This window comes from Podarcis tiliguerta, assembly GCF_965153285.1.
Source record: "Podarcis tiliguerta genome assembly, chromosome: 9".
Taxonomy (NCBI): Eukaryota; Metazoa; Chordata; class Lepidosauria; order Squamata; family Lacertidae; genus Podarcis; species Podarcis tiliguerta.
Genome location: NC_139542.1, coordinates 44,026,944 through 44,051,611, shown reverse-complemented (window position 1 = coordinate 44,051,611; position 24,668 = coordinate 44,026,944). Strand labels below are relative to the sequence as shown.

The following is a 24,668-nucleotide window of genomic DNA, read 5'->3' as shown; positions in this document are numbered from 1 at the left end:
GTCAGGAGAAGTTGATTTCAATGGGGTTGGCTTAAAAAATACACAATACTAGGCTGTACCTATGAAGTGGGATCCTAAGGATGTAAATCAGAAGCCTACTGGAGTTCAATGGGCTTTACTTCCCATAAGCATGTAGGAGTGTACCCAGTTTTATTTTTGATGTCTTAAGTCCATGACGCAGAAAAAACACTTAATTATTAACTTGTGTAATATTTATTGATGTTAAACCCACATGATATCAGCACAACAATCCAAAGTAGTATGATTGTACATTTTTTTTTATAAATACAAATAAAAAGAAGCAAAATGCTACTAGTGAAGCTAAACAAATACAGATTAGCGAGTCACATTTGAGAAAAGGTTGGTAAATGAATGATAGGACAGTTTTATATGACAGATTGTGTATGACAGTACAGATATGTAAGAAATGCTTATAACAAGCTGTAACCACTTGCAGCAGTTTGCATAGAAAAATAACTATTTTCTGTGCTAAGAGTTTATTAGCCGCTAAAAAAAACCTGGTTTGTGTACTTAACATGGGTGCAAAGCAATACATGTATAGCAGTAATGCAAAATATATGGTGTGGTACATAATACAAAACTTCTCTTAAAAAGTACTGCACTTGAATAACTGAGTTGAAATAAAAGAGTCAACATTTTTATTATAAATAAAGTACTATAAACGTGCTTTGATAAGGAATACAGTGTTTTCCTTTTGTAGCAAAGTACTCTTGTACCATCAAAACCACATCTTTTTTTCCTGCCAGACTCAACTGAACTCTTAAATTGATTTTGAATGTTAAATGGCTTAATGCCTAAGTGAAGTCCAGTTAGATGCAGAACTAGTCTACATTTTGGAAGTTTGACCATTTTTACTTTCTTCACGAAGTCTCAGTCTTAGGCAGGGCTATTATTCATTGCTGCAGTAAGCAATAACACAAAATTGTAACATCTAGTACACATGCATGCAGTGTTTAAAATATAACACCATTTTCTTTATCATCATTCTGCATTCCCTCCTATTTACTAATCTATTCTCTGTGGTGTGCTTATCATTCAAACTCTTGCAGACTCACTCCTTTCCCCACGTACTCTATACTCATCACTTTTGTCATGGTGTTCTGGTCAAGCAAATCTCCAGTATGATGATGATGATTTAAAGCATTTGGGTAACCATGGAATTTCAAAGAGATGAAGTGCAATGTTTTCTCAAGACGCTTTCATTCTGAGAGAAAACGTCTGTCCTACTGCCCCCGTCCTATCCTGTCCCACTTACAAATTTTAATACTGTAAAATAATCCTATCCCATAATGTCCAGATTTTAAGTTATTTTATGATTTAGTCTGGCAGTACAGTTTCAAGTCAGCCATTTCTTGCCAGAAAACAAAGCTTTCAGGTGTGAAGCTTGCTTGCCTATCCTAAGTTTCTTTAAGCAAGCAGCCTCCTTTCCTTTGAGAATAGAAAACCATTTACAGAGATACTAATTTCATTTAGATGTCTCTTCCTTTCCCCCTTCCATCAGTATATTGCACATTTTTTACTGCTGTTAATCAGAATGTGTTGCTGATACACTTGCTGCTGTGTTGTAGCTTTAAAAAAATAACTAGCATTATTCATTACGAGTTATAGCACCTACAACTTGCAAAAGGCACTTGGTGATAAGTTCTGCAGTGTGCTTGCTTCCGAAAAATCTCATTCACTTCAGCATTTGGCATTTGTGAATAGGGTTATTTAAAAACAGTGCTACCCCCATAGTAATGAAACAGTTATGGTGATGGTGATGTTCATGTGTAGGGGCTGTACATTTCCATTGAATAATCACTACTTTAAATTGTAACAACGAGCAAGAAATACATGATTAAGGTGTTCTTTATCTTTTGCACACAATGGTGTTTGCCTTTCACATAAAGTGGCATAAATTATCATTGGTCAAGACAATGGCTTTCAGTGTTTTCACTTTGAAAGGAAATGGTAGGCCTGATAGCCAAGATTTACAGATCATCACTTTCTACCAATCCAGATTGTAGTGTCAGGTGTCCTGGGTTTGCTTCTGGCTGAAACGCAGCTTTGATGTCTAGTCCTTGGTCAGAAAGTGCTGCATATCGACTAGCTGAGGGACGCACCTTCTTTGGTTTGGTGGTCTGGGGCTGTTGCTGCCACTGAGCTGCAGAAAGGGAAGGAGGAAACAGTTTGCTGCTGTAACATAAGCACCACAAATGGAAAATTTAAGAGCTTGTTAGCCCTGGTTAAGAGGGAATTCCTCCAGCAACATATTACAGTGGTACCTTGGGTTACATACGCTTCAGGATACAGACGCCACTAACCCAGAAATAGTACCTCGGGTTAAGAACTTTGCTTTAGGATGAGAACGGCACCGGGAGACCCCATTAGCTAAGGTGGTGCTTCAGGTTAAGAACGGGCCTCCAGAACGAATTAAGTACGTAACCCGAGGTACCACTGTATAGGAAATCTCCTTCACTCAATATTTCTCCTTAGTCATAAACTCATGCTTTGAGAACATTTAAGCCTGGATGGATTAGCCTGTAAAAGGAACCAGGAGGGCTTAAAACCCCAGAGAGCTACTGCCACTCAGTGTAGACCAGCCTTTCTCAACCTGGTGCCTGATGGATAGTTTTAGACTACAACTCCCATCAAACCCAGCCACCATGACCAATGATGATGGGAGCTGTAGTCAAAAACACTGGAGGGCAACTAGGTTGGAGAAGGCTACGGCAGACAATACTGAGCAAGATGGATCACTGGTTTCACCTAGTATAAGGCTGATTCCTATGTTTCTAACCTTCCTATGTACAACCATGGCTAGTAGCTCCACCAGCTGAAGCTTATAAACTTTAGAGAAATAATATGTAGAGGAGCATGCTTTCATCCATTTTCTGAAAACCACATGGCACACAAGGTACTCATCTCTGGCAACTCATCTTTTCCCCTCTTCCATTCTGTACCACTGGACCTTCTCTCTGATGAATTTCCTTCCTCTGCTTTCTTCCAGTTGCACAGATCTTGGTGAACTTGGCAACAGGATATGGGATTCACTCCAGGCAGTTAAGACATTAGATGCTTTCCCAACTGCGTGCAGCCAATCCTGATTGCACAGTGAGTGCATTGGTTTGATATGCCACTCATTCACACCTTACTTTGTTCTTTGGTTCACAACGTGATTTTTTTTTTTTTTTAATGTACAACTTACCGTATTTTTCGCCCTATAGGACGCACTTTTTCCCCTCCAAAAATGAAGGGGAAATCTGGGTGCGTCCTATGGGGCGAATGCAGGCTTTTGCTGAAGCGTGGAGAGCGAGAGGGGTCGGTGCGCACCAACCCCTCTCGCTCTCCAGGCTTCAGGAAGACATCTGCAGCCTAGGCAGCCCTGCAGGAGGTCCCGCAGGGATGTCTAGGCTGTGGATAGCAGCCTGCTTCCCGGAGCGTCGGGCGCCCTGAAAGCAGAGCGCCCGGCGCTTCGGGAACACGTCCGCAGCCTAGGCAGCCCTGCGGGAGGTCCCGCAGGGATGTCTAGGCTGCGGATAGCAGCCTGCCGCCCGGCGGGTGGGGCGCCCTGAAGCAGAGCGCCCCTCGCGCAGGGCAGACACCCACAGCGTGGGGAGCCCTCCAGGAGTTCCCTGCAGCGCTCCCCACGCTGCGGATAGCAGCCTGCTGCCTGGCGCGAGGGGCGCTCTGCTTCAGGGCGCCCCTCACGCCAGGCAGACATTAGCCAGCCCCACAAGCTCGGGGGACAGCAGGGAGGCGCAGCGCCGCCACCCCGCTGTTCCTCGACATGGTTCAGTTTCCCGGACCTGCTTTTGGGGGGGAAATAAAGGGGAAAAAAATTTCCTTTATTTCCCCCCCCCCAAAACTAGGTGCGTCCTGTGGGACGGAGCGTCCTATGGGACGAAAAATACGGTAGCTATGAGATAGTCTTATCCACAGGTAGTCAATGAAGCATGTCTGGATGGTTGCAATCTTTAATTACCAATCCACCGATATGCCGGGGACTGGAAAAACATGGGCACCTCTGAACCTAGGGAAAGTGGAAGCAATGCAGAGCATTCTTCCAACCCCACCTGCAAATTTGAATATACGTGTGGAATAGGCTGTTAGGAACATTTGTTTGGTATTTCCCACATGGGCTGCAAAACTAGAGGGCTCCTACATTGTATAGACCTAATCTTAAAGTACAAATAATCATGGTTTATGGATTTCAATAGAGCAAGGATGAGGAACTTGTGGCACTCTAGATGTTGGACTCCCCAACACTGCCCAAGCTGGCTGGGGCTGATGGAAGTGCAGCAACATCTGGAGGGCCACAGGTCCCCATCTATGACAGTGTATTGCTGTTCTACAGGGAGCAGCTAAACTTACTATAGACATCCAGCCTTGCTGTGCAGGACACAATCCCAGCCTCATTCTTTGCTGACACAGTGTACCAACCAGCATCTTCTTTTGTAGCTCCCTGAACAAGCAGGCAGATATAGCCATGGTTATCCTGGTGCATGCTGAAATAGAAGTAAATAACAACAGTGGCATGGTTACGTACATTTATTATTTTAAATGATAGTTTCTTCATTCAGATTTTGAATTGAAGAGGCTGGTTTTCAATTCCTTGAGCAGACCAATGCCAGGGATTAATTTCAGGATAAGCGTAAACCGAACCCATCCACCACTTTTTCAGGGTATACCTAGGCCCACTTATCACTTTTGGCAATGTTGCTCCCTCCCACTGGGAAATGAAAATATATCTCCCAGGTGGGACATTTGGCTGGGGAAACTTAGCCAGATGGGCGGGGTACAAGTAAAAAAATTATTATTCTTATTATTGGAGGGATGGGGAAACTGCAACCCTCCAGATGTTGGACTACAAGTCCCATCATCCCTCTCACCATTGGCCATGCTGGCTGGGGTAGATGGGAATTGAGTCCAGCAACTTCTGGAGGGCTCAGGTTCCCGGCACTTGATAAAACTAGCATCAGTGCAAGAAACCATTTGTCATCTTTTCCTCCCACTGTACTTTATTTATTAATGTGCTGTACCACCTCACTGCTTCTGCACATCTCCAACTCCTGCCCCCACCATGTAAACCTAAAACATTCTGCAAGTCTTACATTGGAAGCAGGTTCCTGACATCAAGGTGAGGGCTGGAGGTTTGCCACCCACTGTGTTCAATATTTATTACAGGTAGCTTTTAAGAAATAGCAGTTCTTTGTAAACCATTCCCAAGAAAATATATTTGTAATTCATTTACCGTATTTTTCGCTCTATAGGACGCACTTTTCCCCCTCCAAAAATTAAGGGGAAATGTGTGTGCGTCCTATAGAGCGAATGCAGGCTGCGCCGCTAAGCCGAAAGGCAGAACAGGGAGACGGAGCGCTGCGGAGGGCTCCGTCTTGCTGTTCTGGCTTGGGGACGGCTGCGCGCAAAGCTTCTCCAGGACAACGGGGTGCCTTCACCCCGCTCTCCTGCAGAGGCTAGAGAGGCTGTTTCCAAGCCAGAACAGCGAGACGGAGGGCTCCGTGTCGCTGTTCTGGCTTGGGGACGGCTGCGCGCAAAGCCTCTGCAGGGCAGCAGGGCGCTGCGCTCCAAAGGCTTAGGGGATCTTTGAGGCTGGGGGTGGGGGGAAGCAGTGCTTCCCCCCACTGCCAGCTCCATAGGCTCGGGTGAATGCACCTTGAACGCACCTTGTTTTACAGGGGGAGAACAAGGAAAAAATATTTTTCCCCTGTTCTCCCCCTCCTATGGTCCGGTGCGTCCAACAGAGCGAAAAATACGGTATTTTCAGGGTTTTAAAAAATTACCGTATTTTTCGCTCTATAGGGCGCACTTTTTCCCCTTCAAAAATGAAGGGGAAATGTGTGTGCGTCCTATGGAGCGAAGACTCCATAGCCCCGCAACCCTCTCCCGGCTGGAGAGGTGACGCACGGCTATGGCAGGAGCCTCTATAGCCGCCCGTCACCTCTCCAGCCTGGAGAGCGCGCGCGGGGCTAAAGAAGCACCCCGCGACCCTCTCCCAGCTGGAGAGGTGACGCGCAGCTATGGCAGGAGCCTCTTTAGCCACGCGCCACCTCTTCAGCTGGGAGAGCGTGTGTGGGGCTAAAGACGCCATAGCCCCGCGACACTCTCGCAGCTGGAGAAGTGACGTGCGACTATGGCAGCAGCCTCTCCGCTGCTCTCTGACCTGCTCTTTGGGGCTGGTGGTGGGCTTCCCCCCGCCAGCCCCAAAGAGCAGGTTGAAAGGAACCTGAAGCCTGGAGAGCAAGAGGGGTCGGTGTGCACTGACCCCTCTCGCTCTCCAGGCTTTCAAGGTAGCCGCCTGAACGCACCTTAAACGGCACCTTGTTTTAGAGCGGGAAAACAAGAGGGGGAAAATTCTCCCTCTCTCTGCGCAGCACCTCCTGCCACTTCGCTGAAGGGGCGCTGGGCAGAGAGGGGGAGCTTTTTTTTTTCTTGTTCTCCCCCCTCTAAAACAAGGTGCGTCCTATTGTCCGGTGCGTCCTATGGTGCGAAAAATACGGTATATAGCTGTAAGACCCAATGTAGATAACGATATGCTGATTATCCCTTAAGGAAGCATCTGGTAGGTCCAGTCCTGCCAACACATGTTATCAATAAGAACAAAAAGAAAGCTTATAATTCAATTTCATCTTGTAAACTGTCAGAGCTAGCTATACAGTACTATGTTTCCCACTGCCAGGAGATCACCAGCCCCTCCCTCCACCCCAACAAATCTAGCGCCATCCACAGATCCAAACCCTACCTGAGAAATAAAAGCAAATGCAACCCCTGACCAACACAATACATGAAAATTTCAACGTCAAGCAGAGACTCAGAATAAACAAGACTAACCTCACTCTGTCAGTATTGTATGTGAGCGACTCGTTTTCTTTCTTCCAGAAGATCTGAGGGTGTGGCACACCTGAAACCCGGCATTCCAGTCGCACAGGATACCCCTCAGCTACACCTGTGTTTTGTAGCTTCTCTACAAATACAGGTGGCTTGTGTGCTTCCTTAGCTATAAAAAAAGAAATAACTTTTCTCTCTCTCTCATTTGAACCAATAAAATATCCCATACATATTTCCCTGCGTTTCCTGTTGGTGTTTCTGAGCAGGAGCAGCACATGGCATGTAGTGGCACTGGGAAAGCTTTTTTTGCATTTTGGCAGCAACTGAATTACATCTTAGATTGGGGAGGATACAATCTGGTCAGACTGAAAATGACTTCACTAGGAGAGTTGTGCAAATTCTTATTTTCCTCCTCCCAAAATCCTAAAATCACAAACTTGAGGTGCTCAGGTGGTTGGGGATTGTGCTCAGTTTATAACTGTGCTTTTAATACACACAACAACAACAACAACAACAGGCCAGTAGATGTTCTTCATCTCTTTAGAAGATGGAACATAGCTGACTTACCCACTTTAATTTTCCACTTGCAAAGGAGCCTTCTAAGAACTATCCTAGCTGCATGGAAGCTATTTATGCATGAGTGAATCCACAGAGATGGGGTACTTGCTAAATAATCCAAACACATGAGCGTGGAAGGGGCTGATCTCAATGCTATTTCTAGTAGAGGTATGACACGTACACCCTTGAAGGCAGGGTGCTGATCCCATAGCTTACTTTAAACCAGTGATGGCCTAACTTGGCCCTCTAGCTGTTTTTGGACTACAACTCCCAACATCTCTAGCTAAAAGGACCAGTGGTCAGGGATGACGGGAATTATAGTCTCAAAACAGCCGGAGGGCTGAGTTTAGCCATCACTGCTACAAACCCACACATTATTGGCTATTTGTGGTTGGATCTTTCACATCTTTTGCCTGAAAACTGCTAACAGAGAAGGCCAGGATACCATTTAAAGATCCCCAAAGCCATACACAATTGTCCCTTCCTACAGTCACTCATTGCTCTGATCTCTTGAGTTCAACTGTTGTACAGTGAATTCAAATTATCAATTCAAATTTAAGACACAACCCACCAAGCACTGTTCCTAAACAATCCATATGCATTTTGATAGCACTGTAGGGAATGCAGAGACGGTTCACCCATCTGTAGTCCCCCCCCCCCCGTTAATTATATATACTTGTGAGCCTTTTATTTGTTATAGGAAAGCTGGTGCAGTGTGTTGTAAAAAAAGAGGCATCAGCTGAAAGCCCACGCGTCAAACTCAAGACTGTCAGGATTTTCAGGTAGGATTCAATCATCCCAGAAAATTCAGGCTGCTTAAATAAAGCTGGGTTGGAGCTCTTGGGCAACAAACCCATTTTCCCAAAAGATCAGACTTTTCCTGATAAAGTGACTGCAAAATGCACTGGAAATTGCAGGATAATGATACAACATAGTCTGATCTCCCCAAAGACAGATCAGAGTGAATCCTCATTAAATAGCAGATGTCATCTAACCTCTCCACAAACAAATGCGGCTAAATGCTCATTAAACAATAGTCTAAGAGTGACCAGAGTGGCCTTAAGAAAGCCATCCCCTCTCAAAACCACTATTTCATGGCAGCTACATATCCTCCATCTCCCCAAATGTGAGCTTGTTAATTCCCACCCAACCGCTGAGAAAGTCTCTTTGGGAAAAATGTTGATTATGCCCAAATCCTTAAAACCCCCAAAAGGAAGATGATTTATTGCCAAAGAGGCCAAATGCATCTTCAAAAAGAGCACAGCAGAAAGCAAACTCTGAATTCTTGGGGGGCTCAGGCATGCCAGAATAAATTAAGTCTTGTACAGCTAGGCAGGAGGCAAGGTGTGGAGATGTTACCTGCAACGATCAGTTCCAAGCTGAAAGTGTTCTGACCAGCTCGATTGGTGGCAACACATGTATAGATGCCAGCATCCCTTGCTGTGACAGGCTCTATGATCAGGGAGTGTACACCATTCTCCCGTACAAGCATTTTGTGGGAGCTGTCAGAACGTATAACTCTTCCATTGACTTGCCAGCTGATATCTGGTGTTGGTAAGCCACTGACCTTAAAATGGAACACAGAAGAAACCTCAGTGGGACAATAGCATGGAGAGACAATAGAAAAAATACAAGCATTTGTTTCATGAGTATCCAGTGTGAAGGCCCAGAGCCACTCCTGAGGGGGAGGGACCCCTCCTGTTTACATACATTTCCTCTTGTTTTTATTTCTCCCTAACCTTCAAGGCCATAAATGGATCAAAACCCATCACCACTTTTTTTTTTGGGGGGGGGCGGGTTTCCAAGCACCACCTGCCTTCAGTGGCAAAGTGTATTTCTAATATACATTCCATAATAGCATTAGGTATCATGACACACAGAATGAAGCACTTTCACACGTGATCAGTCACCTCCTTACACTTTTGCCCTTGATTACCAAGAGGAGCAATCCTTTCAACATCCCTTTCTCTCCATAACAGCCGCATGGAGCCAAGTATTGAGAAAAGCAAAGGAAAGAAGGAATGTGTCGGGAAATTTATCACTGAACTTCAAATTCCATTTCGGCTATACATTCATCACTTCTTATACTACATATTCAGAATGCTTTGAACAAACCACAGCTTGTTGAAAGATGTGCATCATTAATAATACTTACTGCTTATAAAATGTTGTTTTAGCAACAATGTCATGAAAAGCTCAGGGAGGCTTCAAAAGCAGTCAAGTAAAATTCCGGATTGCTTAGTTCTGTTACGCAAAGCGCCTGAGCACCTTTCAAATGCAATTGTTTTCAAATTGTACCTCTGCACAAGAAAACTTAAGTGGGATAAAACAGGAGTGAGGAATATCTTTTAGCCCAAGGGCCACATTCCCTCATTGGAAATTTTCTGAGGGACTCATGCCAGTGGTGAGAGGAGTGAGGCGGAAGTGGGCAGAGCGATGGATGCAACTTTTACCTTTGCACAGAAAACAACATTACAGCAGCAAGACATAAATCAGACTGCCTAGACACCCATCTTTCTACCTAGGCAAACAAGAGGCATCTCATTTCAAGGACATATTCCAGCCAGGGAAAAGCACTAGAGGAGGGGGTGGAGTAAGGCCACGAAGGATGTGTCCTGGGGAAGAGGCAAAGCCAAGGGAAAGTCCTAATGACTAGATTGAAAGCTTGAGAGGGAAGCTGCCCAGAGTGGCTGGGGCAACCCAGTCGGATGGACGGGGTACAAATAAAATAATATATTAGAGGGCCACATTTGGATCCCATGGCTTGAGGCTCCTCATCTCTGGGTTCAAAGGAGGAATGAAAACTGAATGTTACAGATGAATATACATTATATTTTCCTCTCTGTGCAGATGTATCTCAGTTCAGAACTTCAACATTGGTTCAGGTATCGACCAGGAGAATTACGGCCTTCACCTGGGCATGTGGCTTCAGAGAGGCAATCTAATAGTTGCGCTGATATAATGCAAAACACAGTAGTATGACGGCTTTGCAAGCAGACATTTGTACATTTCACAGGGAGGCATCAGAATGGGACATCCAACTACATCTGGCCATTTATTTACTTAGGTTTTAAGCTTTCCCACTCCAAATACAGTAGGATAAATTCATAAATCATCATATTCCTTTCCAACCAGATGCAAAATTCTCATATTTCATTTCACAGGTCAAGTAATATAAAGGGTGAAAATCTGGTGGCATCTGTTTGATAGGCTAGCTAGAAATAGGAGCACAAATGTAGATTACCTTTGGTGTGCTCCTGGAATATTTCTGTCCTTCCTGCTTGCTTTGTTACAACAATGCATGTCTACTCTTCAGCTAGTCTAACTTCCTGGTAAGTGCGCAAAAGGTACAGGATTGCAGCCTTTGGCTCTATTTTGGAAACCCATGCATTCAAATCCACTAGAGGGAGCACATATTTTATCTATAAATCCATTACCAGAGCGGTGCTTACTGTTAACTTTTACAATGTCATTTTTCATGTGATAACATTTCATAAAACATTATGAATCTCTGCCTTAATAAATTTCAGTATCTGCTGGAGAAAGAAATAAAACTGCCTTTAAAAAGCTGAACTGGAATCCAGCCTATGCAGTTACGAAGTGATCTGATCAACTACAACACAGGTTTATGGGAGTCATCTCTCCACAAGTGGAATACGCCTATTAGGCTCACCATTTCAACCAACCCCATGTATTTGACAAAAAAAAAAGTATATGATGATCGTAAAATCCAGTTGAATATGACCTATAAAGGTTAAAATAAAATTAAAAATGTACCTTGCAGTCCATTCTGCAAAGTTTTCCTTCTTGAACTATCAGATCTCCCGGGGCCTGCAGGAAATGAGGTCGGAAGAAACGCTCCTGGATTGGTTCATTTTCATCTCCACTATCCCTTGATCGAGATCGAGGTCTGCAAAAATATATAAGAGACAGAACACATTCATTTTCGTTCCCAGGCTCTGCCCTAACTGTAGCCTTAGGTTAAGAGGTTTTTCATTATTGACATTATTCCCAAACCCTCAACAATGCACATACTTTTAAAATAAAAGTAAATATGACCAAAATGATGGACTAGATTCCACACATATGTTCCCTCACCTGTGACCATCAACACCCCTCCCCTAAACTTTCATTAATTTCAAAGTAGACTTTGAATTGGATTAAGATGAGAGGAATTTTTCTTATGTACCCTAAGCAAATTCTTGGCTTTCAGAAGAACTTTGGGGCAGGGGGAAGAGAAGGCTCTCTACCACAATACTGGTCAATAAAATGAGTAAGATGCAAGGGAGCAAAAGGCAACCTCTGCATGCCTACTAGAACATAAATTCAAATTGCTCCCTATTTATGAGTCACATAAGGTTTGCTCTGTTACGCACACATCCAAAACTGAGTGCTGACAGAAGCTCGAAAATATATGAAGTGCCAGATGTTAGCAACACCATCATGTTTCAATTAATTTTGGATATATTACACACACCCATACAAGAAAATCAATAAGAGACTGTGGAATTGTGCATTTAAATCAATCTCTCACTGGTGGACCAAATAGCTTGAAAACACACACACACACACACACACACACACACACACACACACACGCACACGCACCACATACCTAAATTGGACATTATGCTGCTAAATTTATCATGTGTAATTTATTTTAGTGAGAGAGATTCAAGGACACGCTTAATCATTTTCTGACAAAGGGTGTAGCTCAAACATTTTCTTATATTTGGCTGGATCACTACTTTTAGTTTTTCTTGATTTTTCCTCTTGCCTTTCTCTTATCATACACTTCTACATTTTTCTTCATCTTTGCAGTGTTTGAAAACATGGAAGTGTGCATGCACACTCTTAACTAGTTTCTGCAGAACACACACAGCAGTGGCAAAGAGTTTAAAGGAAACCAGATCTCAATTCCTTACAGCAAACTGCCAGACAACGCCACCATTTTTTTTACATTCCCCAAGCAACAGAAAGCTTTTTCTTGTGAACATCAGGACAAGGCTGCTAATTGCTGCTTAAAGTTGTCCTGATGTAGCAACTGAGTTCCACCAGGGTTTTCCTGGGTCCACATGCATATTGTATAGGGATTGTGCATCTTTGCTTCTAATTTTGTATATTTATCATAGCAAACACCAGTGAAACCCAGGGACTGCATAAAGCCTGAAGCAACCTCTAACACATATTGCTTTGGCTTAGTGTGATGTGTAGACCAGGCCAATGCCATGCTAAGTGATTACACAAACTGCTCCCCTGATTGTTCTGTTGCTGTGCTGCACTGCGCCAAGCCATTGTTTAGCTTAGCATGTCATCCAGACCTAGGCATGTGGTTTAGTGCTTCCGGGTAAGCAAAGAGCTGTAAACCATGAGACAAAGTTTTGTTACAGCTAGTGGCCAGTCTTGAGAGAGAGCCAAACTAGGAACTCTGTTTTGGATGACATGCTAAGCCGAACTTGGACTTAGTGCAGTGCAGCAGCAAAATAAATGGGGAAGAGTCAAGCGGCTGGGATCTCCTACCCAGAAGCCTGTGTTTTTGGGGCTTGACGACATTATGTGGGAATCAGGTCTCTTCAAAATGGACCCAATAGTGGTTGGTTTTTTTAAACGTGTTGATAAGGAATTTAACCTTCAGCCATTAAATTGCTTTGGACCCAAGTATTTTAAGCAGTGCTTTCTCTTGCATACAAATCTGCCAGGAAACTAAGGTCTACTTTCGGAGGGACAGCAGTTGACTACAAGAGAAAAGGCCTTTTTAGTAGTGCACCCAAACCACGGAACCCTAGCCCGAGACATGCACCTAGGGTGTTCTGCAAATTTCACTTGCAGTCTCCATTTCATATATTTAACATTTTAGCTATTTTACCACACAGTTCAGCGGCACCTAGAATCAGGATTAGGTTGAACATTTTAGGCATCTAATACAGAATTTCCTATGACGAACTGTTAACTGTGTCAAGGGTGTTGGGAATCAAAGCAAGCATTACCAGAAATAAACATGGAAGTATTTATTTCTGTACTGGAACCCAAAAGGACTCCTGTTAGAACTCTTGGGAAAGACGTGCATATGCCTTTGGTACCTTCTGACATGCGGCTGACTAGGAGGTGTCCGGGGACTACGTCCTCTCTGGTTGACAGCTTGGACCATCAGCCTTCCTGTACAGCTTACCCTGCCCTATCAAGCAACGGAAGAAAAATACAGATGTTATACATTTGAAAAAAAGCAAAACAATTATGCTGTCAATATTAATTAACATTGAAGACTACACCAAGTGTTACGCAGTTGTACCAAATGCTTCCACTGGAGAGAATCCTGTATTTCCCACAGCTGGTGTGTGCGTGAAAGAGAGCAGAGAGCTAGATGCCACCAAGGACATTATAGAGGAGCAGAGGATGCCAAAGGGAAATCTACAGAAGGGCAAGAAAACCCAGGGACTCTATAAAGGCACAGAGAATGTGCATCAATGTCTACAGCAATCAGCAATGGCAGCTCCAAGCTTTGTCTGGCTGTTGGGCAGGATTGCCCCAGGCGGATCCTTCCCTCTTCACCATCACAGCTGCTATTCACTTACTTGTCTTTTCCGTCTCGGCCCAATCTACATTGTCACCTGGCTGTTATTACTCGGTTACTAAATTACTACTGCTATTGCACTGAAAAATTTGTGTTTGCGTATGGGACATTCTGGGGAAAACCAGGCATGGCGAGTTAATAGGTAACTTATAACAAAGTAACACATTAAGTCACACACCCCTGGGATTTCAAAGTCACACCAAAAGCATACAAAACCAGCTGTACAAACACAGAAAGAGCCTGTAGCCAGTCAGCTATTGTTTGCTTGTACAAATATCTCTCCCTCACCCCCCCCCCAAAATAAAAAATCTAAGAGGTAGAACCAGAAAGCTGAATGGAAAGAGCAATAAATATTTCTGGCATGTATTCTTATGTGCTTGAACAACAAGGAATTTGTTTTCCAAAGCATGAGGAAGGCTGTGACAATTACACCACCACCACTACTTCTTCTCCTTCTCCTTCTGATACTCAACATTTTAAGAGCACCTTGGTTGACCACAAACGTGACATGAGCCAACAGTGTGACGCGGCAGCTAAAAAAGCCAATGCAATTCTCGGCTGCATCAATAGGAGTAAAGCATCTAGATCAAGGGAAGTAATAGTGCCACTGTATTCTGCTCTGGTCAGACCTCACCTAGAGTACTGTGTCCAGTTCTGGGCACCACAGTTCAAGAAGCACACTGACAAACGAACGTGTCCAGAGGAGGGCAACCAAAATGGTCAAAGGCCTGGAAACGATGCCTTATGAGGAACAGCTAAGAGAGCTGGGCATGTTTAGCCTGGAGAAGAGGAGGTTAAGAGGTGATATGATAGCCATGTTCAAATATATAAAAGGATGTCACATAGAGGAGGGAGAAAGGTTGTTTTCTGCTGCTCCAGAGAAGCAGAAACGGAGCAATGGATCCAAACTACAAGAAAGAAGATTCCACCTAAACATTAGGAAGAACTTCCTGACAGTAAGAGCCGTTCGACAGTGGAATTTGCTGCCAAGGAGTGTGGTGGAGTCTCCTCCTTTGGAGGTCTTTAAGCAGAGGCTTGACAACCATATGTCAGGGGTGCTCTGATGGTGTTTCCTGTTTGGCAGGGGGTTGGACTCGATGGCCCTTGTGGTCTCTTCCAACTCTTCTATGATTCTATGATTCTTCATATACATTAGTTTTATTTATTTTGTACATTTATGACCTGCGTCTTTCTTCCATCATGGCACTCATGCTGCACCATCCAGGGCATTCTCCCCTTTAGGCACCGACCAGAATATTTGCTCACCCTCTCCAGGGGTGATGTGGCACTTGCAGCCTGGTGACTCACCTATCACCACCTGCCGTACTGCTGTGGATCTTGCTTCTGACAAATTCCCCTCTCCTGCCAGCTGCTGGAATTCAAAATGACTGCTTGAGTGGGAGCCTCTGCTTCTCCCTCCAAGGTGGTGTCCCGTTAAAGGGATGCCGGGGAAGGTGCTTTGGGGCAACAGCATTCGCCCACGCAGCAAGACTGGGGTGGTGGTGTTTGCACCCACTTTATTTATGTTATGGATCAATCCCAGATATGGCCTTGACCCCTGGTATCCCTCCAGCAGGTGGGCTGGAAGTGAGGGTGGCTAGCCCAATGCCATGCCAAACTCACTGACATCTGTAATAAAAGTTGTGGCTTAATTTATTCCACAAAATGTCAGTGGTTTTGGTTCACTGAGCCGTCCTGATGGGGCGAGTTTATGGCATTTGGGCATGCAATCAGACTCACTCAGCTTTCTCAAGGCAGCTGCATCAACGTGCCCTGGGATCAACACCCCTGTAAGGTATGCCTGTGTTATTATTCCCCATATTTCTAGGTGAGGAGGCAACTCAGTTACTGTAAGCCACCCAGATACCTTTTAGGTTATGAGACAGTATAAATATGTCTTAAGTTGGTTTTTTAAAAAAATCCCATTGAAATACAAAGAAGGAAAAACATTTAAAAGAAGGGTACTAAATAAATACAGCACCCCAAGTTCATAGTAAGAGAAAGGATATCTGAATAAAGGGATTTCCAAATTTGTAGCACAGTCTCTTAGCCCTTTATCAATGTGTTCTCCTCCCTAAAAGGACACAGAATGTAAAGTTAAACCAGCAAAGGGTTGTTGTTGTTTTTTAAAAAGACTTTACTGTCTTCTTATAAGTATTTGAAATGTGTAATTAGTCTTTTGGTGAGGATGACAGAGTGTGTCAGCCACATGTAGTAAAAAAAATTAAGAGTGGGCCCAGTTTGCAAACTGGAGTTAAGAGGTGAATCCTAGGTCTGGAGAAGCTGAAAAACTAACAAGACAAGGGTTGGGAACTTGTGGCCCTCAGTATGTTGCTGCACCATAAAGCTCGCTCAAAGAAGAAAGTTGGGTCTTTGTAATCATGATATCACTGCGCTTGTGTTTTCCCTGGAGCTGCATTGGACTGACAATTCTACAACAACTTTTTAAAAGCCGTAATACATTTTGCAAATGCAGGCTTCAAGCCAGCACACAATTATGTGTACTTGAATCTGGCTAAAATCCAGTGGGACTTAAGCACACATAATTATCTTCTGGATTGTATTTAGGATTATCAGGTCCTCGCCTGCAGTTGATGTCTGTCTAAAAACTCTGCAACAGAGAGAGCATTATTCTCTGCTACCCACTCAAGTCCACCATTTTCTCCTGTAAGTTGTGAGGCAAAAGTAGAAGCCTGTTCTGTGAAATGGGTGACCATAAGAGAGAGGACTTTCTCTGTGGTGCTTGCAGATCTTTGAAATTCCTTCCCAGTAGACCTGCAGTGGACAGGCTTTTGTTGTTATTGTTGTTGTTTAGTCGTTTAGTCGTGTCCGACTCTTTGTGACCCCATGGACCAGAGCACGCCAGGCACTTCTGTCTTCCACTGCCTCCCACAGTTTGGTCAAACTCATGCTGGTAGCTTCGTGAACACTGTCCAACCATCTCGTCCTCTGTCGTCCCCTTCTCCTTGTGCCCTCCATCTTTCCCAACATCAGGATCTTTTCCAGGGAGTCTTCTCTTCTCATGAGGTGGCCAAAGTATTGGAATCCCAGCTTCAGGATCTGTCCTTCCAGTGAGCAATCAGGGCTGATTTCCTTCAGAATGGCTTTTAGAAAGGCCTTAAAGACCCATCTGTTTTAATGTCCTTCCCCAAGTAACACTACACCAGATACTAATACTAATATTTTTTTACATCCCACCCATCTGAGTGGGTTGTCTCAGCCACTCTGGGCGGCTTCCAACTTAATAAATACTACACTGAACAGTAATTCTTAACAGTGCAACTTTGATCGTTGGCATTAAAATCAACTTTTGGCACAATAGCATCTTCATGCTCGAGACTGCATTCATATGAGTAACAAAAGGCAACAAGCATGAACAGAATTGTAGGCAAGCTGAAATTATGTGCATTTGAATCTTGTTCATGTTGGCGACTTAGCAAGCCCACAAACAGTTAAGTCAGTGGACTACAGGAACCCAAGCAATGATCAGTGAGAGCAAACTAAAAGTTGAAGCCCATTTTCCCATTATCCTGGACAATCTAAATAACCAAATTACTGCCCATGGCCTGGGAATGAGTTCTTAAGTGAAGTTTTTACAGTGCACAGAAACATCTTTATATCTCTCCTTCGGTCATCTCTATAAATTAGTCTTAACTATCAAGAGACGAGTACACTTGGTTCTTTTAAATTTACTATCTTCACCCAGGGTGCAATCCACACACTCAAACCCCGTAAGATTGCAAAGCATCCCTTGTCCTGATAAAAGGCAACTGCTGCTCAGGGAGCACACTGTCTCACTTAATTCTTCATAGGGTGTTTCCATGCTACATGATGTTGTTGCAGAAGGAGCTAAAGGAAGAGAAATTAAAATGGCTGTTTTTAAGTCATGTGTAGTGCGGTGCCTTCTGACAGATGATGGACTACAACTGCCATCATATCTGGCCACTGGCTATGCTGCCTGGGGTCATGGGAGTGGAAATCCATCATCATCTGAAGGGGGCAAGATTGGGGAAGGCTAGGTTGCACTATTCAAAGGTATCTTTTCACAACTACTTTTGAAAAGATTAAGCTGGTCAGCTCATTACCAACCTACTTAAATCTTCACTCAAACACCCTCTTATATGGACGCATTAAGCGCATCTGTGCTAGCTTTGAGGCCTACAGGCACACTTCCATTATTGTTTAGGATTACAAAGCATGGCGTATTTCCATTGGGTGATGACGCTACGCAGTTGGAATCTACATCTTCTGGTGTGAAAAGCTCATGCGCCGATCCACTGCTGCCCTTAGTCTCTAATGCACTGTTAAAAGCAGACTGGAACTATGCTAAGGCCAGGAGACGTAATTGTGTTTATTTGGAAATTATACCGTGACGAGAGAATATAAAATGACTAGATGAACCAAGGAAATGCTTGTCTTCGTTGCATAATAAATAAACTTCCAGATTCACATCCAGAGAGTTTGCTGATCATTTTCCAAAATAAACACATAAATCAAGCACCCCTTTGTCCTTCAGCCAAAGAGGAATATAAGCAGAACATTTTTAATTTAAATTTTTTTTTAAGGAAAGTACTGCTTCAGTTGTTGCTTATGGTAATGACTAGTATTTAAATAATCAAAAGATGCCTGGTGACCTTCACAGAATAATGCTACCCCCATAAATCTTGAGCACCCCAGAGATTGTTCTGAACGCTCAGATAATAACAGGTAAGAATTCAGCACAGTTGACAGAGTGGCCATGATCCACAAAAGCAGGCCCATCCACAAGCACAAAATGATGCATCTCAAAACATGCACCGCCACTGTATCCCTAACCCATTTTATCAAGAACTCTGCAGATCCTGAGAAGTAATTTCACATGCAAAGGAGGAGGACTGCTATTTAGGAAAGGGGGGAGTGGAGGAGAAGACAAGCATTCTGGGGCACACATAATAGAGCCATGCATACCTAGAATGCTCATGGGACTGTAAGCCAAGATCTCTGGCTAGATTATTAGGGTAAATAAAGATTTTTTTTTTAAAAAAAACTTGCTGCACTAGGAAACACTCTACAAAAGTGTCTCTAAGCCTATTGTTTCCTTCTGTATATTCCCTGCTATGTTCCAGTCCACACATTATCCCTGAGTGCATGCACACTCAAACATTCAGTGGTAAAAAACAACCACCCTGCATTGACTTAAGGTTCACGTGCCTCTGTGGCAACTGGATTTGGAAATGGCTTGTTCCTCAACTAGACTCTGTCTCCAGCATCGCTTTCAGATGGGTGTATTGCCTGTGTGTCCACATGAGACCCTGTCCTAGATATGCCTCCTGATTAGGTAAAGAACCCCTGACAGTTAAGTTCAGTTGCAGACAACTCTGGGGTAGTGCGCTCATCTCGCTTTACAGGCCAAAGGAGCCGCCGATTGTCCACAGACATTTTTTTTCCAGGTCATGTGGCCAGCATGACTAAGCCGCTTCTGGCGAAACCAGAGCAGCACACGGAAACACTGTTTACCTTCCCGGCGGAGCAGTACCTCTTTATCTACTTGCACTTTGATGTGCTTTTGAACTGCTAGGTTGGCAGGAACTGGGACTGAGCAACGGGAGCTCACCCTGTTGCAGGGATTCGAACTGCCGACCTTCCGATCGGCAAACCCTAGGCTCTGTGGTTTAGACCACAGCACCACTTGCATCCCAATGCCTCCTGATTAGGTGGAGGCAAAGCTACAATAGTGCAGAGATGCAAAGAACTGCTATGTCTGAATGTTCCTATAAGTCCCTATGCAGAGATGTGGCAAAATAACCCACTCACAGCAGAGGCAGATGGGAAGCAGGCAAGGTCACAACACTGGATTGGAGAGAGATGCAGCAGTCTGCTTCATTTGTGGACAGATATTTGGATCTTACAGGGGTTTTTATTTTATTCATGGGCCTTTGGGGATATATCACAAAACTATGGTTTGGTGGTGTTATGTGAGAGAGCCTTAGGCTCACAAGCTATCCTGTCCTCTCAATTCTTCACTTCTGCTTTTAAACTAAATGATGCTTCTTGTTATGTCAGAACTTATATAAACTCTGGTTAGTTTAAACTGGCTAGTAAACGAGTCAGGATCATGACCATGGTTTCATCCTGAATTGATTAAATTAACCTGAGCTTAACCTAATCAAAGTTTCCCCAAGTTAAGACGTAACCAAGAACACTTCTTAGTTTAAAAGTGGAAGCTTCCAATATCCTCCTCATGGCTGCACCAGAGAAAAAGAGGGGGATGAACTCAAGTCTTGTGCATGCAATGCTACAACATAGCTTAGTCTTATGTCTGAACTGGCACAATTTCTGTCAGCAATGCAGTGTGCCCTAACAGAGCTCAGAAATTACTACTGTAGTGTCTACATGCCTTATAGGAAATGTTATATATGTTCACAGCAGTAATTTTCTGTAGACTCAACATTTATGTTTCATGGTTTTCTAATATTTGTGATACCAAACCAAGTGTGATGTATTTTTCACAAAAGGGTGGGGGACAGTGGTGGCTCTCAAGCCTTTCAGCAATGGAACCATTATGGTTAAGTAGCCTAGCAACGTTCATAACAGACTACAACACTCTCAAAGAGGATAATCTGTGCTTTAGTGATAGTGCTCATTATTTTAAAATGTAATCCTACTTGCAATTTGGGTTTGGAAAGATCTTTGGTGCTACACCAAATATATTTTATTCTTTTGACTCTTAAGATTGCAATCTAGAAGAGGGAGGGAACAAAGTAGGTGTCTGGAAAAGGATGTGCCAGTAAGCACACTTCAGCTGCCATTCCTTGCCTGAGAACAACCCACACTCAGTTGGATGGCCTTACAAATAGTAATTATGCACAGCGTCAGGCTGTTGTTGCTTTAAACCAGGGATGATGTCAGGGACCGTGCTGAGGAGAGCTGCGCTGAGGAAGAATGGTGGGAGTCACCCCCTCCTCCAGATCCTGATTCTTCCCTGGAGAAGGACAGTGTAGATTTGGAACAGTGGTTTGCAGAGGGGCATAGTTCAGAAGGCAGAAGCTGGGAAATACTGGATGGGGAACAGCTGGCAAAAGAAACACTAGAAGAGAAAGAGTTAACAGATTCATAGTCTCTGGATAGTAGCCACCCCTCTTCCCCAAAGTCCCAGAGAGCTCAGAAAGTGGCAGAACAGAAAACATAGCAGCTCCAAGCCCAGATCACAAGACACAGGAGTAACGTAGCTTAATAGGGATGGAGAGGGGAGTGCATTTAATTGGGAACGCCGCTATTTCAAGGAGAGGTGTTCTTTGTTCTCTCGCTGTGGTTATTAAAGTTTCTAACTGGTAAGAAGACTCCTTTTCCTTTGTTCTGTTTATCTACTGCCAAGGGGGCGGGGAGGAAGCCAATTCCCTGAAGCTTGACAGATGAGGACCTTGTGCCCCTGTAGGTCTTTCTAGAATCCCAACTCCCATCAACCCCAGCCATCATGGCCAACTCTCAGGGGTGATGGGAACTGTAGTTCAACAATACCTGAGAGAGCCCCATGTTTCACACCCCTGCTTTAAAACACTCAAGGGGGGGTAATAAATGTACCATAAAAAAACCTCCTCTACCTCAGGGATGGTCAATGTGGTGCCCCTCAAGACATTGCAGGATCACAATTCCTATTATTATTATTATTATTATTATTATTATTATTATTATTATTATTATGCTTAATTTATTAATCACCTTCTGAACCACTATTTGCACATAAAATCATTAGAAGCAGCTAAAAACAAAAGAACAAATGCATTTAAAACAAAGAAGCAACAGTAACAAGTGGGCATGCCTCACTATTAGCCATGCTGGCTGGGGCTTATGGGAGCAGGAGTACAACAACATATGGAGGGCACTGCACTGGCTACCCTTGCTCTCTAGCCTACTGGAGATGCAAGCAACACCACTTCTTTGGTCTCAGGTTGTCATGAAACAACCTCCCAGTGAGACTACTGTGCCAACAATTAAGGGCCTACTTTCCTTCTGGAGGATTCCGCTCTGGCGGTCACATTAGTTGACAAGCAGGTTTTCGACCTTGCTTCTGAAATCTTCTACCTAAACAGAGCAGCATTTGTTGACCCAAGGTTCCCAAGGGGCAACACGGGTTAAGAAGCAAAGCGTATTATTTCCCTTGGCAATCACACAAGGCACTTGTGTTCTAACTTTTACTAAAAGAGCACGGCTTATCCTGCTGCCCCCTGTTAAGCTGACCCCTTCTCTTTCTGCAACAGGCAGTAGAACTTACCCAATGTCTTTGTTAGTTTGCCACTCTACACCATTGGCTAGCCTGGTGGGGTATACAGAAACACCCAAGAGGACATCAGGACAAGGGGTAAGTTTTATTATGGGGGACAGAGTGGGGATTCAGCATAGTGTTGCCACTATTGGCAGGTGCCCCAGTTTTCTCGTAACATATAATTACCTCCGTAGCTCCTTTGTTGCATGGACTGTTATATGGGAATACATATCTTTCTTGTTATTTGGGTACTCATGGGCTAACTTGTGAAGCTCCACACTGCCCCTGGGGCTCAACTGGAAAGAGGGAATTTCATTACAGAAAAGGAGTTTGGCATATCTCTCGGCTGAGGGGCTCCACGACTTCCTATAGCCAGTTGTGTGGAGCCTGTGATCGGCAAGGGGAATCCATCTATGCAGGTAGCCAGGCTAGAAACATTTAGATCAAAGTGGATCTCATTGTGATAACAAAAAGCTTTACAAGCCAAGGGAAGAAAGGTGGCAAGAAGGACAAAGAAGAAAGGACTGCTACTCAAGAGTAAGCTTCATCAGTGAATCTGGTGAGGTGAGGGATTGATTAAGTTCAAGGGAAGTGGATGGCATTTTAATCTACTTTATTGTGCTCAAAAGGGAATATACTGGTTTTCAGTAACTTTTGCACTGTATAGTTTTTCTTAAAACTCCATACTTTTTCCATCTTAGTAAACTCTTAGTAAATGATTTACTTGTTTCATAAACCAGTATGGTCTCTGATTTTAACAACGACATGTTCAGAAGCCCATAACCTGCACTACCATTAAGAAGTTTCAGGGGGAATTTGTAATTCAACTTCGTAGAACTAGTCAAGGTGGGTTGAACTGGGGGGAACACCTGTGTCAGCCAGAAACCCCCTTCCCTCAGGGGACATGGAGCCCTGGCAGGTGGCCATCACAAAGTATCAGGGGTAAAGTATGCATGACTGTTCAGACCTTAATCATCCTCAACATGGGGTGCATTAAGGTTGCACAAGAACACCGCCTAGATGGCAGTTGCTCAGAATCAGGTCACGACAGAAAAACCTCCTTCTTTTTAATAATCCCCTGGAGGAAATGTGCTTGCAACTTGGCAACATCTACTGGTCCCGCCCTATTGGTGTGAGATGAACATGGATGCTTTAAGTATCATCTGATCCCAAATGACATGACCCATCAATGAAGTTAGCTGAGAGTCAGGTTGCAAATGCTTTCGAGATCTGTGCCCAGGAGTATGCTTACTCCTAAGTCAAGACTTGGTTTACCTGAGGGTTGGCCGCCATGATAGTGTAATTCCCATCATCATCCAGGGCGGAAGCTGCAGTGTGGAGAGAGCAGGTCCCATCAGGTTCTCTTTGCATCCTGTAGTGCTCACTCCTTTTAGATATTTGCTTCCCATCTTTGAACCAATAGATCTGTGTCAGAAAACAAAACGTAAGAGATGAAGGAGGCAGATACAGGAATCAGAACTAGCCTCATCGGCTCAAAAGGCACAATAAGAATATGGAACAAATCCCTGCCTTTCCTCCTCTTTTTGTTTCTTGCTCTCCATATGTCTAACAGCGGCTGGTGCACCTACTTGCAGCATCTGGAGATCTGCACTTGTTGTGTGTGAGGAGGCTAGTGGTCCTCTCTTGTTGTTGCAAGAAGTTGAGCTGTAAAGTTAAGGGCTGCCACCAATGCCAAAACTGGGCAAGGAGGGTGGCTAGGTGCAGGCACAAACTAACAGCCTGCTCATATTCCCTTACCTTGGATACAACTACAAGTCTGAACTTGGTCAGACACCCATGCTTGCCTTACCTTTCTCAGGTGACTAAAGTGAGGGACAAGAATCAACAGTGCCAAAACTGGGCTTAAAAAGCACTGCACTGATGTCATCTCATGCAACTTTGTTCAAGTCACTTTAACCTCATCCTTTCTTTTTTAAAAAGGGGCAGGTTGTAAACAGTGGCTTTCCTCCACACCAGAATTCCTGCCATATCCTGCTTATGTGGCGTGTCTACCCATCTATAAAATGACATGCCTGAGGTTTGTTGGTTTACATTTTTATCTAGGCACCCCTACCTATCAGACATTATGAGTGGTTTAAGCTTCTTGAACTCAACACATGGAAAAATGCAAATCCTTGTACATTTGACCCACGTTTTTACACTGAATACAGGATGGTGGTGAGTGAGGGAGACAAATCTTGGCGACAGGCCCTCCTATATTGCATTCAACACACTGTTGGAACGAACAACATGCATATAATCTCCCCTGTGCAATCAGAGATCCTGATTATAGCAGGGTCCTGGCTGTGTTCACATTTTGTGTGTGTGCTGGGTCTGTTCTGACAATCAACAAACGTATGTGGGATGGATCAGGACATCCTGCCATGACCCTCTCCTCCCAAATGAGCGTACAACACAAACACGCACAGGTCACACTAACTGGACTCT

At 44.0% G+C, this 24,668-nt stretch overlaps 2 protein-coding genes across 27 annotated transcripts in view; one reads left to right on the top strand and one right to left on the bottom strand.

Moving 5' to 3' along the window:
• The window catches only part of CBR4 (carbonyl reductase 4), a 34,518-nt gene extending 23,359 nt beyond the window's left edge, over positions 1-11,159 (top strand). For 10 of the 15 annotated variants that reach the window (XM_083457520.1, XM_083457517.1, XM_083457518.1 and 7 more), the window contains 2 exons: positions 3,011-3,114; positions 6,901-7,081. The gene's annotated coding sequence lies outside the window, so the exon portion shown is untranslated. Of the gene's footprint in view, positions 1-3,010; positions 3,115-6,900; positions 7,082-8,107; positions 8,254-10,257 lie in introns of those variants that run through there. The other 5 variants (XM_083457525.1, XM_083457519.1, XM_083457522.1 and 2 more) reach the window with 4 other exon arrangements.
• Positions 198-24,668, bottom strand: part of PALLD (palladin, cytoskeletal associated protein) — a 219,867-nt gene continuing 195,396 nt past the window's right edge. For all 12 annotated transcript variants that reach the window (XM_083457026.1, XM_083457030.1, XM_083457034.1 and 9 more), the window contains 7 exons: positions 23,496-23,645; positions 13,488-13,582; positions 11,185-11,317; positions 8,767-8,974; positions 6,853-7,018; positions 4,375-4,508; positions 198-2,164 (listed from right to left, as the gene is read on the bottom strand). In XM_083457026.1, coding sequence (XP_083313152.1) covers positions 1,992-2,164; positions 4,375-4,508; positions 6,853-7,018; positions 8,767-8,974; positions 11,185-11,317; positions 13,488-13,582; positions 23,496-23,645 — 1,059 coding nt within the window. In that variant the 3' untranslated portion in view covers positions 198-1,991. The remainder of the gene's footprint in view (positions 2,165-4,374; positions 4,509-6,852; positions 7,019-8,766; positions 8,975-11,184; positions 11,318-13,487; positions 13,583-23,495; positions 23,646-24,668) is intronic.